General features: G+C 39.6%; 1 protein-coding gene across 1 annotated transcript in view; it reads right to left on the reverse strand.

The window, feature by feature from the left end:
- Positions 1-1,620: 1,620 nt before the first annotated feature.
- The window catches only part of STS (steroid sulfatase), a gene marked incomplete at its 3' end in the record, with an annotated part of 94,125 nt that continues 77,313 nt past the window's right edge, over positions 1,621-18,432 (reverse strand). The window contains exon 9 of the mRNA XM_082012040.1: positions 1,621-2,003. Within this exon, the coding sequence (XP_081868166.1) occupies positions 1,621-2,003 (383 nt within the window). The remainder of the gene's footprint in view (positions 2,004-18,432) is intronic.

The raw sequence follows: 18,432 nt of genomic DNA on the forward strand, positions 1-18,432 counted from the left end.
CACAATCATGAACACAAGGTGAAACATCAAAAATAGGACTTCAAGGAAAGAATACAACATTTCCCAGGACAGGCGTCTGGATGTTGTTGAGAATGAAACTTTGAATTAAACTGCAGAAGAAAAATCAAATAAAGCCTAGGTTTTAAAGACAGAGAAATATACCATATATCACAATATATTTTTATAGGACAGGCTTCAACAGCTCCCAAGAACCAGGTCACAACTGTAAGTTTGGTTGACTGAAGGTATCATTACTATCATCACAGATCGCTTTTGCATTAGTGATTTGCTAATACCACCAAACAGATTTTAATACATTATAATACTGGAGTTAACTAGTGTTTTCTGATAGGAGCAAGTCACCTTCTCTTATCAGGCATCAAATCATTTTAGTATTTTGCTGGTATGTCCTCTGGTACAAACTGCCAAACAAAATATTTTTCCTGAGCGCAGAGTGGAAAGAAAATGTGACTGAATAAGATGCAGATAAAAATGGATATAGAAATCAGCCCTGAAGTACTGTAGATTTCCCAAGGCCTTGCTGAAAACTCAGTGACAGTTATATTTGGCTTTAAGTGCTCAAGCCTGAATTTTTTAATCAGAAAATGACAGATCCTATTTTGGGAGTTTATACAACGGGAATGATATCTAAAGGAAGACCACATTTTATTTATTTGTGATGCACACTACGTTCACCAGTGGAAGAATAGGTATGCTAGACAGATAGTGAAAGATATCTTTGCAGTATCATGTGAATTTGGAACTCAGATATTCAAAAGGATATGGACCAAATTTCTCATTTTAGCAACTGGGCTATGACCATAAGGGTGTGTCTATATAAAGGGATTGAAGGATTTGTGGAGTTTTGTAGGTTATGAATTTGGCTTGCATATATATATATGGAGACTTATGGTACACACTCAAGCACACAACTGGTGCACCTGAAGTGGTGTCCTTTTGAAACAAAGATTTCTGCCATGCAGCAGGCAGCTAGACAGCACCATTTTAATGTGAATGCAAGGTCTTCCACTACATAGCACTCTACATTTTTATGGCACATGCAATTTTAGATTGTTGGTAATCTATTTATTATTTCATATCCGTGATGCTTGTTGATAGAGATGCTGTTACAGTTCTGCTCTTCACCTATCTATCAGTTATGAAATTATAGTTACAGGTGGACCTCTCCACTATTATCTCTATTTTTAGATGCTTGGTGCTATGTCCTACTAATGGTGGACAACACTTAGCAAAAAGGACAGGGAAGTGTTCATTTAGTGGTGGTAGTTGGCAGAAACTATAGGTAAATTCCTTGTGTAAGAAAAAAGCTGAATTTGAAGATCTAGAAAATTACCTAATCTAGATAATGTCTACAGCCTACCCATTTGTACATGTGGATGGCAACACGTGCTTCATACCGATTCTTGTATTATAAAGACAGAAGAGGAGTGCCTTGCCCTCCTCTTGGCACATTTTCTTGACTGAAATTCTCTTCTACCTGTCCTATTTAAGGACAGGTCCTCCTACATAACAAAACCTTCTGAAGGCTAGTACTGCAGTGGTTCAATCCAGCTACCCACACTCTCTTGTTCCAGTTTCTGAAAGGGAATTGCAGCTCGTTTATCCCAAGTGCACCTCTGACAGGCTCCCTTCTGAGTCATAGTCACAGTAGCAAGACTGAAAGAGGGATGAGCAGCACGGCTGGAGCCACGGCTTCCAGAGAAGGTTGTCCCATGACAGCTGGTCAGGGACAGCATGCAGGGATCTGGTGTGATTGTCTACTGCTAGGTGTATGACCCGGAGGATTTCGTAGAAACGGCTCTCTGTTTCTGCAGTCAGTGGGACTTTCTCTTCAGGGTCTCTGGAAAGTTCGAAGAGCAGCGGGGGATTATGCTGTGTGATGAATCCTCCATGGCAGAAACAAACGTGAGAATCATAGCAACCATTGGAGTCTTCAGGACTGAAATTTGGAGTGAAGAAGAAGACTTTCCAGACAGATTCACCTGCAATTTTGCAGACACAAAACAGCTGGTTATAAAATGACAAACTAAAAGTCCCCTAGTCCTATGAAACTCTAATTTATACCACGGGAACAGTCTTTTGGTACAGCCTTGCTCTGTACAGGAACTGCAATATGCTGAAAGAATAAAACAAAATTGAGCAAAACAAAAACACAGTGATTTTCATGCTACACATATTTATGAAATAATTATGATCATTGCATTCCCTTGGAAGAATTCTGACTAACTAAATCATAAAAGACTTAAAAGAACTTTGCATTTTTACATAAACAGTGCTAAGAAGATTTGCATAAATATTTACTAAGCCATTGCATTGTCTTACTAAAATGTACCTTTGCCCCATGACCATATCCAGACACTGTTGGGCCATGTATGACTTCCCATTTTGCTAATAAAAATAATTTCATTTTTACCTTTTTCTCTCTTCCTCTTTGCTGTATTAACCCATTGACCTCTGTCATATGCTTTCATTGCAAACACCGGGAGAAGGAGTTTCTCATTTTATTAAATGTGATCACATGAAAGGGTATTATGGATGCTAAATTCCTGTCTTAGGCCTCTAGATGTTTTTTCAAAAAATAAAAAACCGTTATAGTAGTGCAATTTTTAGGTGACGTTCTGGTTTGTAAAATGGGAACCAAAGGTCTTCATTTATAGATTGGTCATTGTCTCTCAGCTTAACTTGCTATATACAGAAACGGAACTGTCTGCACTATCTTCAGTCAGTAATTTCACTGTTTAAAAATACTAATTATTTCCTGGATTAAGAATAAACAGATATCAGTTGGTTCCTTTAAGAAGCACTCTTGAACAGAAGGTACACTGGAGAATCTGAAAATACTTAACAATAAAGTAATAAATAAAAAATGGCTACTATTTTCCTCCAGTTTCGCAGAACAGACAATTGAAGGCAGGAACAGACAGGCACTTCCAGGGAAGCACACGGTCCTCCCACAAACAGGGAAGCACACAGTTCTCCAGAAACTGACCAGAGGATAATTAATTAGAGTCAAATTCTGTACTTCATTCTTAATAAAATTAGATAATAAACAGCTGAGGTCTATCATGTCAGGCTACCTACCCACTTGAGTGTATACAGACATCAGAAATACATATTCATCAGTCATTTACATTCCTCAGCACCCTATTGTGAAAAACATTTTTTGTATCACCTCATTTTTTTAAATAGGGGAGGAAAACCTCTTTTTGGTATTTTTCTAAGTTCACAGAAAGCTTGTTAGTCTAGTAACAGATTGTCACAGATTTATGTATGCTACAGTGGTTAATATTAATTAATCAATTAATCAATTAAATAGAACGGAAAGCACTAGAAAATGTGGGAAGAGCAGAACGAACTGGTACAAGCCATGCTGTAACTACATCACACTCAATTTTTAGAGATAAAAACAGGTTTAAAGAAAGAAATATTTCAGTGAACTAAAGAGTCACAGGCTGCAGTTCTAGTCTAGAGGATGGATTTAAAGGACAGTAGGTGACCTTAAGATTCTTTGCAGCTTCTTCTACCCCACAGCATTTTTCACATTATAAGAGATTTTACCTTTAGGAACCAATTCAACGACAGAGCCTGGAGACTTCCAGTTCACTTAGTCTGCACTTAAATCAGGGTCGGAGGGGTGCTGGTTATTATACACATAAGACTGGGAGAAACCTCTGAATGTTGCTTGGAAGTCAGCAAAGAGGAAGGAGCTTTAAAGGCTGAGAGTAACTTGCTGACACAGACAATAGGACATGGCAGGATTTAAAAGGCTCTGGCTGTGACAGCAGCAACGGAACAGTCTTTCTGGGGAAAAGGAAAGGGAAGGGAAGGCAAGGCAAGACAAGGCAAGGCAAGGCAGCATTCCTTCGTCTATCTTTCCAAAAATATTTTGAAATGTTAGTTTTACTCTTGAATTCTTTGCTATTTTCTCAGAATTAAAATAAACAAACAAAATCTAACATCCTCCCTTAAATTTCTTTGAACTTATGCATGGAATATTTTCAAGAGCAGAAATAAGCCTCTCATTTACCGAGATTTAGAATTTACATTCTGTGAAGCTATGTAATTCTATGCTAAGCATTTCTTTAGGCTCTTTAAAAGTTTTTACTTGGTAAGATGGACAATGGAGAACAGAAACAGACAAAGGACTTTATTAACCAGTGCACCATGTGCCTTTGTAAGCCATGCAACATTTGCCCCACCTCAGAATTTGATTCAGGGGACTATAACACCTTGATAGAAGAAGAGCAGAAAAAATTTATATAGCTATTAAATTGCCAACTAAAAGAAATTCTAGTAAGGCCATGCACATGAGAACTTGGTGGTCAGGCTGTCTAGCCACACATCTATCTTTGATGATACACTTGTGCTGAATGACATTGAAGATAAATTTTCAGCCAATTTTTTTTGGTGTTGGGCACTGTAGCACCAGGCCAGTTCAAGGGCTTACAGATAGCAATATAAAGTTGGGGATTCTGTATTAATGCAAGTCGGTACAAACAGCTCATACAGTTAAGTCACGGGGAAAAGAAAGAAATAAGGAAGTTGTACCATGATTTTTTTTCCCCCCACAGGGCAAAGAATTGTTCCGGTTTGCCTATATACAGAGCGTAGGGCATGTTGCAAAATCATGCGTGGGGTTGGGAACAGGGTGTGTGTGACATCACATCATGTCTGAATCACACTGCCAGTGTTTTGAAGAGCTGATGCTAGTTTATCAGCTACCTTGCTACAAAATGTCATGGTTAGACCGTGCAAAACACGGAGCTCCGGGAAAGCAGTGCAACGTTCATCTGTTGCGCTGCAGTGATGTTTCAGCGAGGATCGGGAACTTCATGTGATACTGGAGGAACAGCAGCCAGCGCAATATGCTAGGAGACACAAAGAGCTGTCAGACTTCTAATCTGTAAAGCTGATGAACTGTATAAGGTTCAATATTAAAAAGAGAGAACTCTATCCCAGTCTTTCTCAGCTGATATAAAATCTCATTTTGTCAGAGGGTTAACTACAAGGATCAATTTAATCTCTCAGTAATTAATGAGACCTTTTTTCCGGAAAGCATCTAGATAGTAAACTCTCTTTTTATATAAAGATAACTATATGCCTCTTGCTCCGTTAGTTAGTAGTAAAATTGTGAGGGCTCCCCCACAGTAAAGTCCCTTCTAAAACAGCAGGCAAGTCCTAGGACTGCAGCACCCTTCAAGATCTTTTCCTAATCCTTCACAGCCTACTTTATTTAGCGCCCATTTTCCTTGCAATTCTCCAGCTCTCTGAATTGTCCAACATTTTCACCTCTTTCAGCTCTCAGAATACCCCTTTCCTTTACACTTAAGAAAAACAAAAACTACAGATGTACATATAAATAGTCTCAAACTAAAATAGGTTGCAATTAGTTCAAGCAAATCTGCTGTTAACATAAGTGTTCAGAGTTCAATCTCCCTAACTGACTTCTCTTCTGTGTTATTATCCTTCACCCACCTATTTATCCTCTTATACAGAAAACCATAGGTCCAACAGACAGGTAGCAGTTGCAAGATTAAATGAAAGTCTCTCAGTAAGATATATTAATATATCCAAAATGAAGTGACACACTGGATATGGATGTCATTTCTGTTATAATAGCACTGTTCTTAATCACTGATGGCTAAATGGTGTTTTCTGATAAGCAGTTCTTGAAGTGAATAGAAGATATTGCTGTGTTATTGCCTGGACCTCATTTTTACTGCATTTAATCTATGACAGTAGCTTTATAGGTTTGCTGCTACTATCATCTCCTTTGTTCATATTATTTTGCTGCTTCTTCCTGTAGAAGAACAAGTTAAACAAGTCAGTTCTTCACTGTAAATTGCGAAGTTGGTCTCTCCTTGACTTCAGATGTCTTTGGGCATAATCCTTTGAGTGTAGCGTACCAATATAAATTGCCCACAAGCTTTTTCTGTATCTTCAGTGTGCTCTGCAGCCATTGTCAGCTCCCACGCTTTAACTCACACCCGTTCTTCAGCTTTTCTACAGACTAGCAGAAGAAAGCTGCAACTCACTTGAAAAACACATTCTTTAGATAACTGTTGTTATTGTTAGATTGAATCCTTACTTCCCGCTTCCTATGTCTTTAGAGTAATTTAGAATTGTTAGGTTGTCTGCTAATCTTATATGAAGTAGACATCACATATGTGTATGCATTCAGCTCTTCAGTAATTTCACAACTTAGAAAAGGTTTCAGCTGCTAAATTCTTGGAGAACTATATAGCACATAGAGAATATTCTTTGGTTACTATGAAGAAAATATACATATTATTTTTATGAGTATGTGCATTCCTAGAACAGTTAATAAAAATCTGATATTTGAGGTTAAAAATTTATAACTTTATTGTTTATTCAGTGAAAATTTCTATTTCTTAGATACTTGTTTTAAATATCTGGCTATGTTACAATGTTACATTGTTACACCACTCAAAAGACAGCACATTCCAATGTAGGTGTAGAATAACTGAGTGATACTCAAAAACATAATACTAGTTTATGAGAATCAGTTTTTGCTAGAACAGATTTGCATAAAGAACTGTGCAAAACATAAAGTATTTGAGGCAAAACCATGAAAAAACCCAGTAGTGTCAGTGATGTTAAAATCTTAAGGATAGAAACTGCAGTGTTATGTATCTTCTAAAACAGAAAGGATTGCAGATAGGTCGATACCTCATAATCATACTGAATCACTGCTGGAGGAAAAATACAAGACATAGTGAAACCATGCTCAGGCTGCTGAAGTCAAGACAGAAATCTCATGACTGTGCTTATTATCTAGAGTAAGTGCTGTGGTACAAGAAGCTTCCACTGAAGTCTCTTCAAAAGTCAAGATTATGTGCTGAACAGTAGCAGCTGGCAATTATTTTCCTGAATTCTTTCTCATCATCTTCAAAAAGAATTGATTGATCATCTACAGTGGTTATTTTTCTTGTTGAAAGAACTCCCAAATGGGAAGAATCTGTGGGTAGAGAAACCATGCTGCTAAAATAGGAAGTGCTATAATGCAATGTTATGCCTATTTGGAAGCCTTAGTTAACAGCAACATGGGAGAATACATGTTGCCCTGGAAAAAAAATCCACCCATAGTAATTTGATGCACATAATCCAGACACTTGCTAAAGATTTCTTTGAAGAATCTATTTACTTGCTGAACGGTCCATGTAATTTTGAGTTCATCCAAGCAGCAGCTGATGGTATGCTGAAGACAGAAGATAACGTTGGCACAAAAAAAAAACCCTGGTCATTTCTAACCTTTATTCAAAAGTCCATGAAAACAGAAAAGACTTATTTTATTGCTTGTGAAAGAAATAGTATTGATCTGCATGTACTAGTTTTCCACTGGAGTCAGTAAGAGATACGGTTAAGAACTGAGAGACCAACTCACTTAAGAACGTAACAAAGCATAGCCACTTTGCCAAAGATGACAAAAACCAAAGAGGAACCTATTCAGAGTGGTGTTTTGTCTTTTGTTCTTTCTGTTCCTTCAAAAAGGTTTATTAACAGGAAATAAATTGAGGAAAATCATTACTCTCCTACATAAAGTGGATGCAATAATTCTGAGTGAAATGAACAGATCTGCAAGATTCAGACAGCAATTTTCCTGATACTGAGCAGACATATGAGACAAAGATATGAAGGAAGTCCTAAGCAACTTCTGCAAGTATTTTCAGACAAGTTTGAAACAACAAAAACCAAAACCATCCCCAGGAATTTGTTTATAAATTATTTCTCCAGACATTTTCCAAAATTTGGATGTCAAAAAAACCTTTGAAACACAGATTGCTAATGAATTATTCCAAATCATTAATCTGTATATTGATAGTGTGTTTAACCTTTAAATATCAAAAAGAATATAAAAAAACAAAGGAATAATTATGCAAAGTTACTTTAAAAGTGAAAAGTAAAAATTTTGTAAATGCAGTACCCTGGAATTTTGTTCACTGCCAAAGAATACTGAATATTCATTTGTGCTATTGTAAAAAGTGGAGGACAAAGGTGAACTATGCTTCCTTAGAGCTGTCTGTCTCACATAGCTGAATTACTTTTTTTTTTTTTTACTTCTAAAAAGCTACTAGGATACTTATGAAATATTCTGAAGAAATATTTTATTTTTATTTTGAAAATTGAATCACTTAAGCATAACTGACAACATAGCAAAGGGGCTCCTTTTGTCAGAGTAAGAAAACTGAGTTAAAGAAAGCAACTATTTCTAAGTGATATGGTGCAAAAAACTCAGTATCAGTCAGTTCCAAATATTAAAAAGAAAAAATTCTGAATTACTGAATTTTGTTTTTATTATAAAGGCTATAGTATGTGTAAGTGACTAGCAGAACTCTCACAATCGCTAGCCCTTGTTCTTGTGGGGGACTTCAACTTACTGGATGTCTGCTGAAATGCAACACAGCAGAGAGGAAACAGTCAAGGATGTTCCCGGAGTGTGTGGAGGATAACTTCCTGGCACAGCTGGTAAGTGAGCCTACCAGGGGAGGTGCCTCACTTGACCTGTTTTTTATGAACAGAGAAGGACCGGTGGGAGATGTGATGGCTGGAGGCCGTCTTGGGCTTAACAACCATGAAATGATAGAATTCTCGATTCTTGGTGAAGTAAGGAGGGGGGTCAGCAAAACCACTACCAATGGACTTCTAGAGGTCAGGCTTTGGCCTGTTGAGGACACAGAGAGAGAGAGTTGTTGAGAGAGTCCCTTGGGAGACAGTCCTGAAGGGCAAAAGGGTCCAGGAAGGCTGGAGAGTCTTCAAGAAGGGAATCTTAAAGACGCAGGAGCAGGCGGTCCCCACGTACCGTAAGACGAGCTGGTGGGGAAGACGATCGGCCTGGCTGAACAGGGAGATTTTGATGGGACTCAGGGGAAAAAGGAGAGTTTATGCCCTTTGGAAGAAGGGGCAGGCAACTCAAGAAGAGCACAGGGATCTCGTTAGGTTATGCAGACATGAGGTTAGAAAGGCAAAAGCCCAGCTAGAACTCAATCTGGAAATGGTCATAAGGCACAACAAAAAATGTTTTTACAAATATAGTAACAATAAAAAGAGAGGCAAGGAGAATCTCCATCCCTTATTGGATGCGGGAGGGAACACTGTCACCGAGGATGAGGAAAAGGTTGAGGTTCTTAATGCCTTCTTTGCCTCAGTCTTTCATGAGGGTATCCGCAGGGTATTCAGCCCCCTGAGCTGCAAGATGGGGATGGAGAGCACAATAAACTCCCCATAATCCAGGAAGAAGCAGTTAAGGACCTGCTATGCCACCTGGACACCCACAAGTCTATGGGGCCTGATGGCATCCACCCAAGAGTGCTGAGAGAGCTGGTGGAGGAGCTTGCCAAGCCACTCTCTGTCATTTAACAGCAGTCCGGGTTCACAGGGGAGGTCCCAGACAACTGGAGGCTTGACAGTGTGATATCCATCTACAAGAAAGGCTGGAAGGAGGATCCTGGGAACTACAGGCCTGTCAGCCTGTCCTCTGTACTAGGAAAGATTATGGAAAGGTTCATCTGGAGGATGCTCACAGGGCATGTGAAGGACAACCAAGGGATCAGGCCCAGCCAGCACAGGTTCATGAAAGGCAAGTCCTGCTTGACCAACCTGATCTTCTTCTATGACCAGGTGACCTGCCTAGTGGATGAGGGAAAGGCTGTGGATGTTGTCTACCTGGACTTTAGTAAAGCCTTTGACAGCGTCTCCCACAGCATTCTCCTGCCGAAACTGGCGGCTCATGGCTTAGACAGGTGCACTCTTTGCTGGGTAAAGAACTGGCTGGACAGCCGAGCCCAGAGAGCTGTGGTGAACGGAGTTAAATCCAGTTGTCAGACAGTCACAAGCGGTGTTCCCCAGGGCTCAGTTTTGGGGACTGTCTTGTTCAATATCTTTATCGATGATCTGGATGACGGGATTGAGTGCTCCCTTGGTGACACCAAGTTGGGTGGGACTGTTGATCTGCTGGAGGGTAGGAGGGCTCTGCAGAGGGATCTGGACAGGCTGGATCGATGGGCAGAGGCCAACTGTATGAGGTTTAATAAGGCCAAGGGCTGGGTCCTGCACTTCGGCCACAACAACCCCATGCAACGCTACAGGCTTGGGGAGGAGTGGCTGGAGAGCTGCCCGGCAGAAAACGACCTGGGGGTGCTGGCTGACAGCCAGCTGAATATGAGCCAGCAGGATGCCCAGGTGGCCAAGAAGGCCAACCACATCCTGGCCTGTATCAGGAATAGTGTGGCCAGCAGGAGCAGGGAAGTGATTGTGCCCCTGTACTCGGCACTGGTGAGGCCGCACCTTGAATCCTGTGTTCAGTTTTGGGCCCCTCACTACAAGAAGGATGTTGAGGTGCTGGAGTATTTCCAGAGAAGGGCAACGAAGCTGGTGAGGAGTCCTGAGCACAAGTCTTGTGAGGAGCGTCTGAGGGAAGTGGGGTTGCTTAGTCTGGAGAAGAGGAGGCTGAGGGGAGACCTTACCACTCTTTACAATTACCTGAAAGGGGATTGTGGTGAGGTGGGTGTTGGTCTCTTCTCCCAAGTAACAAGTGATAGGACAAGAGGAAATGGCCTCAAGTTGCGCCAGGGGAGGTTTAGACTAGATATTAGGAAAAATGTCTGTGCTGAAAGAGTGGTCAAACATTGGAAGAGGCTGCCAGGGAGTGGAGTCACAATCACTGGAAGAGTTCAAAAAACATGCAGACGTGGCACTTCGGGACATGGTTTAGTGGGTGTTGGGTTAACGGCTGGACTTGATGATTTGGAAGGTCTTTTCCAACCTTAATGATTCTGTGATCCTGCATCTGAAATACATGACAGTAGGTTTTGTCCTACTTTCGGAAAATGCATGACTTTGCCGGAATCTGAAACTAGGAAAAGATTACAAATGCAGTTAAACTTTGGGGTGAATAGTTCAATGTAAATAGGAATTTCTGTCCTTTGTTTATATTAGAAAGAAAAGTTGGAAAAATTGTGCAGGTATTAAGACAATTAGAAGTACAAAAATGATATTACCTGGTAGCTTCAGGGTGTTCTAATTCGCAGTGTTTCAGTATTGAAAGTGTTGAGTAATAATACACAGTATTCCAGTATTGAGTCTTGAGGGGCATAGAGAAGTTTAAACCTATTTCATTTATGAATGGGATGCTGTCCAGAGGGACCTGGACAAGCTCAAGGAATGGGCCTGTGTGAATCTCACGAGGTTCAACAAGGCCAAGTGCAGGGTCCTGCCCCTGGGTCGGGGCAACCCCTAATATCAATACAGGCTAGGGGATGAAGGGATTGAGAGCAGCCCTGCTGAGAAGGACTTGGGGGTACTAGTTGATGAAAAGCTGGACATGAGCTGGCAATGTGTGCTCCCAGCTCAGAAGGCAAACCGTATCCTGGGCTTCATCCAAAGAATTGTGGACAGCAGGATGAGGGAGGCAATTCTGCCCCTCTGCTCCACCCTGGTGAGACCCCATCTGAAGTACTGCATCCAGTTCTAGAACCTTCAGCACAGGAAAGACATGGACCTGTTGGAGCAGGTCCAGAGGCAGGCCACCAAAATGATCAAAGGAATGGAACACCTCTCCTGTGAGGACAGGCTGAGAGAGTTGGGGTTGTTCAGCCTGGAAGGTTCCGGGGAGACCCTACTGCAGCCTTCCAGTACTTAAAGGCGGCATATAAGAAAGATGGGGACAGACTTTTTAGCAGGGCCTGTTGCAGCAGGACAAGGGGTAATGGCTTTAAACTGAAAGAGGGTAGATTTAGACTAGGTAGAAGGAAGAAAATTTTCACAATGAGGGTGGTTAAACAGTGGCACAGGTTGCCCAGAGAGTTGGTAGACGCCCCATCCCTGGCAGCATTCCAGGTCAGGTTGGATGGGGCTCTGAGCAACCTAGTCTAGTTGACGATGTCCCTGCTCATTATTGGGGGGTTGGACTAGATGGTCCAACTAGATGTTTGGACTTGAAGGTCCCTTCCGTTCCAAATTATTCTATGATTTTATGATTAAGGTTCTTATGAACCTATCATTTGGCACCAACACATTTGAAGAAATGGAAAGTAGAAGTTTACTGAGGATCTATGATGCAGAATAATGTGACATGTTCAAACATTGCAAAGATTGAACCTAAACACCAAAAGTACATATCACAGGATATTCTCTTAAACGTGATCTGCAGGCACTCTTACATAAATTTATTCCAAAGAAAATTTCCAGAAGTCTATTATTTGATTTCACATGGACCTCCTCAAGGTTAATGTATTTCAGAAAAATACAGCAGTTTGCCAGCATGGACATCTATGCAAAAACCAAACTTCATTTCACAATTCCTCCAGTCAGCACAAATGCTTGAGTTTGATGAGAAGAGTTTTAGGAAAGCAATGGCGATATTTTCTCATCTTGGTAGTATGCGAGATGGATGCAGAGATCTTTATCTATTCTGTGGATGACAGTAAGTGATGGAATAGGGAACAAATCTTGTCTCTGTCCTCCTAATTTCCAGCTTTAAGGAATGCATGTGTGCAGTATAGTGGAAAACATGCTTTACCCTTCTGAAGTGCTATAACCTGCTAAAATCTCCTTTCTACTAAAAATAAGAACAAAGAAGGGTCTCCTAGGGCTGCGGATGAGATGAATACATTTTAAATGTTCCTTATACAGGACTTAAATGGAGAGGTCAGAATTGTTTTGATGAAAGCTTGCTTCCGATCTGTCACTCAATTAATACAAAATCATTTTGGTTAGTAAACTCTGTTCAGTCAAGCATGTAGTAAAGAAAATAATCAAAGGGGGGTTTGGGTTTTGTTTCTTTGTTTTGTTTGGGGTTTTTTTAATAAGAAATGGTTTACTGGGTTGGTGTAGAGGAGGTTTGGCTTGTGTCTTCTGTGCTGCAGCCATTCCTGCCCCTTAGTTTGCAATCTAAACTGGGAGAAACGGAAGTGCAAATAAGGGGGGGGAGGGGGGAAGAAATAAAAAAATAGAAGATAAGGTCTCTATTTCATTTCAACTTAACCAACTGGATTAGGAAGTTGGGTTTTTGTTCTTACTATTATTAGGAATAGGGTAAATATTTTTTTAAAAAGGTCAGGATTTAATTCTTTATTTTCACTTTATTTGTCTCTGTCTCCCAGAGTAAGTAGGGGAAATCTGCCAGGGAGCGGAGCACTGCACGTCCCAGGGTGTAAATGTCTCTGCCTGAGCCTAACAATAACTCTGCTGCCACTGCCACAGAGCAGAGCAAAGGCGAGAAAATACTCTAACATATTTGTCATGCTTGTCATGTGAAATACTTTCCTACCTCAAATATTGTTAGCAGAAATGTGTATCAGTTGATCAGGTCAATTTTCTTGAGATTGGTATAAGCAATTTTGTGGTGTCTGTTCAAGCTAGAAATGCTCTTCCCTCTTTCGGCAGTTATGTTATTTCACATCTACCAAATAAGATGCCCATACTGTGTCACCCAAATTCAGCTGCAGCTGCTCTGATATGAGGATCAAGATAGCAAATTAAAATACTTAATGAGATAGTTTAGGTAAATGACACCTGAGGTATGTTCTGCTTCCTCCAGCTGTTGTGGTTGAAATACTGAACACAAACTAGGGATTTGGCAGACCATTTGGGATGCCTCCAGGAAATGGGCAAGATCAGGGAGAGAGAGAGGAAAAAAAAAAGGAGGCAAACAAAGGTGAAGATGATGCTTACAAAGCAAGTTAAGAAGCAGGGGAAATCAAGTAGATGAGAAGATCATAATGGCCTTCAACGAGAAACAGATGTTTGATACAGTGCAAAAAGGTATGTCTTCTTGATATTACCAAAGAAGAAAACGAGGAGCAAAGAAAGGAGCCAAAAAGAAATTAAAATATTAAAAAACAAAACAAAACAAAAAGCCACCTGTAAGGTAAGAAACTTCTTTAGAAAGAACAGTGGATGTGCAGGAATTTGTGAGACTAAAAAAAAAGGCAAATGACAGGAAAACCCTCATAAGGGTCAGAGTTTATTAGTGCTTCTGCAGTTGCAGAAGGGAAGGACTCACACAAGGATTTGATCAATTAAAAGGATCAAAAGGAGTGTCACTATCAGTGAGAACAGAAGCTCAGAAATGGGGAGGGAAAGGAGAATAAACAGATGGGAAAAGGATGAAAACAGGGTAAAAGGATATAGTTCAGAGGGGAGAAAGGGGATGCTCTTTGTCCAACAAAGATGTGATATCAGTAATCTGAAGATTCATGAGTTATTCTTGAAGGAAAAGTGAATTTTCTCCCACAACCTACATATTCTGAATTAGATACTTGATGCTCTTTAAGTCTTCTGTGGGATTGTGTAGCTGAACCAGTGGAGAACAGACATAAATCCACATCACACTGACGCTTCAGTGTTTTTCATGCATGGTGACCCTCAAAACCAGAAAAGTGGTCTGCAGCAGTTGCATTCTACCGTTGAGGAAATCTCAAGAAAAAACTTTGCTGTAGAATATAACGTGCAAATGTGTAAATATCAGTAAAAGATATGTCTATGTATCTATGGAAACTTGTTACTTAAGAGTTTCTGTACAATTTCTCTGATAGACTACATTGCCAACTGCATGTTGCTATTAAGACAAAGACTGGTGACAAGGAATGAGGTTTAATGAGACTTAGTGATTAGACAAAGTGATTTTGGGGAGGGACATCTACATCTCCACATTAAGAGCTGCCCCAATAATCAACAACACTTACCTGTAAGAAAGAATAAAAAGATTCTGAGAGATGTGACAGCTAACAGACAAGGTAAATGACTGTTTTGGTCTAGTCTTAAAAGGAAAATTGAATATGCAAAGCAAGTGGCACTTTCTTAATTACAATTTAAAGATCTTTATGCCAGCGTAACTCAAATCAGGATCTGTATCTCATCCATGTTTTTCTTTTCTGACCATTCTTGTCAGTTCTTTCATGACACTGATGCATGGATAAGATGCTGTTCTGTACTACAAAGTCAATTCACTCTTTGTATTTTACTACACAGTCTAACCTGGCTATCTTATTTATTGCGTATTTGTAGAAAGGCCTTTATTTGAACCTCTGCTGATTTAAAAGAGAAATGACACTAACTGAATGACATGATCCTAAAATTCCCAGTCAACTTCAAGAGACTCTCACAGTGTCATTCCTGACACTTCGCAAAATATTAATGTTTTTCACATTGTGAAAAAGGTGGCAAGGCATTTCTAATTTTAAATTCAAGGTACTGAGTAGGATTTATTGCTCATCACTATGCTGCTACTTAGTATGCAATTTGATAATCTGGTCACCTCACCTAATTTTGGATCACAGCAATGTGGAGGTCATTATGTAAGGTAGTGGACCCTGTTATCAGCACCCAGCTCTGCTTGCTCTGCTTGGGTGCTGGAAGATGTTGCTCTGTCAGTGAAGGCACTGACAGTACTAGGGTCAAACCTCTTGTCTCTCCAGCATTCACTAGTCCATCCTTAATTTTGCTTTCAAAGATCAAATATCTATCTGCAAGGTGCTGCTGCTTATGAAAGATCCCACAGAGTTCATAGATAGTGGGTTAAACATCTCCTCTCCAATATATGTAAAACCTACATATTTAACTGATGTGTCCAGAAAATGGAGAGGTTTGCCTTCCTTGTTCATGTACGTTACTTCTGTATACTTTCTAAAATGAGTCTTACTCATCTCCAATGATTATTCAATGACCTTTGAAATATACTCACTAGCTACAGTACATCTGCATTGACTCTGCTTATGGGATGTCTGTATCTTTCTCACATTAATGCATGCAGTTTCCTCTGTTCCAGTTGTAGAAAATAAGAACAAAAGCTCATTTCAGATATTTCAAATTAATTTTCTTTTTGTCATCTAATTCATCCCCCTGCCACTGCACAATTGTTCCCTACAATGTATTTTTTAAGAGCTCTCTTGATGGATGGTGTCTTCTATTGTAACTTTTGTGCTACTATCATTCATTTCCTTTATTGCCGAAGACAAAGACATTTTATTGGCACACTCCTTTCACTTAGTGTATTATCTACTAACTTTTTAAAATACAAATCCTTCATGAACTTTTTCTGGAGTTTAAATAAAGATTTTGGTGCAGATGATGGTCTCAGAGTTCATTTGGGTTGCCCCATCCCTCAATTATCTGTTGCATTGTCTATTCTAAATTCCAGTTCTACACCTTTTGCAGAGTTGTGGTGCACTGAAATGAATGTTAAAATACCTGTGAATTTATGATGATTCCGTCTTGTTTGCCTGCAGTTCAACAAGGTATTTCTACCTTAGCTTAGGAATACAAACAATAACCTCATGCTTAAACTTAGCAAAGTACAATGTAATCTCTGACTGAAGCTGCTGTGTGCTCAACTAATTGTTCAAGCAAGGATCTACATATGCTCCTCAACTCCCATAAAATCTCCTAATTCAAGCTATTTAAGAAAAAAACATTTGAGTAATTTTTTTTTGGCAATCTGTGGTGATGCTTAATGCAACAGTTAACAAAAACTGTTCTATTTATTTGCTACACTGATACTGATGGCTACACCGTGAGTGATTTATTTAACATTGTCTAAAGATCTATAGGAAGAAGAAACCTGAATCAAGTTTTACCAAGTCTAAGACAAGTGTCCTGTTCACTGGACAACTCTACCTTGCAGAAAAATCAGTGTTCAGCATTCAGATCTTGCCTCCCTGAAGATTAAACTCATGTCTGTTTAGCAACATCCTCTAATTCCAAACATAAATTCCTCAGCTACTCAAAATCCCATCAGTAAAATCTTGTTCCCTTTTCTTCTTCTGGCACATACATGGATATGCATACCTAGTATATCCAGGTGAGTCCAGGCATTTTTGAGCTATGTGGTGCATGAGTCTGGGTGCAGTATTTGAACAAAGCCCTTCCCACCTCTTGGGCCTGCTGGAGAGATTTGGCAGCATTGAATAGTCCTACACAATGTCCAGAGTGCTCAGTTGAGATGTAATCAGCCCTGGAGTGAGTTAATCTCAAACTAGAAGAACGAAGCAATGAAGCTGGGAAAGTCCAGTCATTGTCCTTCATTCTCTGCATTATACCTCCTTAGACTTTTATGTGTAAAAAAGACAAAATTGCTAGGACCTCAGGCAGTGTTTGATTTCTCTCCTAAAAATGACTATAATCCAGGTCCTAACTTAAATCTTCTAGCCAATCATTTTCATGGGCCATGAAGGGTGGGCTTTTGTGGTGTTTTGGTGTGGGTTTTTTTTTCCTATGATACATGAGTGGCAAAATGAATTCTGATTATTTTTTCCCTCCAACCTCTGAAGCACAGTTGAAGAAGGGTAGGTAGACCACAGCTGTAGAATGAGGTGGTAGAGACAATGTTTCTTCTCTTTGGCTTGATCTCCTATTTTTAACTAACTATATAATTCATTGTAATAACTCTAGCATGCCTCAAAATATCTGTGAAGAGGGCACTTATGTCACAAACTTAATCCAACATTTATTATTATTTATTGCAGCACTATGAGAGCCAGGCTCTGTAATGCAAGACAGTTACAAAGATGAGTTAAACAAAGACAATCGCATCCTTGAGCATTAAATCCTACATCTTTTTAACTGGTCTGAGAGTATGTTCCTGTAGGTTATAGTTTAGTTTAAGGGTTTTAACCTGGTATTTTAGGAAGCAATAGAAATAAGTAGAATATAAACCAGCTTGCAGTCTAAAGTCACTCAGTTACTCCTACTTAATCAAAACTACTGTAAGTGCTTTTGGCATTACATGACAAGATATAAATTTTATATGTGCCCTTCCTTCTCACTGCAGTTAGAAGTGATGACAGCACTCAAAGGATATTGTGAAATACAAACATCTGCATATTGGTAACTGGTTTTGGGTCTTGAAGTTTACGTTCAATTTTTAATTCGTAGTTCTGCAAATTCAGTCTTCATCTCTCCATTTTAGCTATTTTGTTTATGAAAATACTCTTTAAAGGTCACCATTGTGACAATACTAATGGTAACAGGAAACACCAGGAAATTTTTTCCTATAGTATTCATTACCATGGCTCCTTCTTCTATGCATTTTTATGCTATTCTCCACAAGGCAAGTAACCATACACATGTTCATCATCTGTTGCAACGGAAAAGAAAATGGATTACATAAATGAAGTTCAGTTATAAACCATATTTTTTTTTAGCATTCAGCAGTGCTTTGCAGTAATCTGTTCTGCTTCATGCTATAGTGTACCGCACACTGACAGACGTTTACCACAACCTCACATGGTTGCTTAACTTTCTCTTACACTTTCAAAGATGTCTCTGGCTGGCTGGCATTCATGCTGAACATGCCCAAGCTTAAACTCTCTTTCTTTACTAATACTGAATCAGTATTCCTAACAGGTCTTGGCACTTAGGCTGTGTAGACATAAAAAGGAACCTGAAATTCAG

The sequence above is a fragment of the Phaethon aethereus genome, assembly GCF_964289735.1.
Source record: "Phaethon aethereus genome assembly, chromosome: 1".
NCBI lineage: Eukaryota > Metazoa > Chordata > Aves > Phaethontiformes > Phaethontidae > Phaethon > Phaethon aethereus.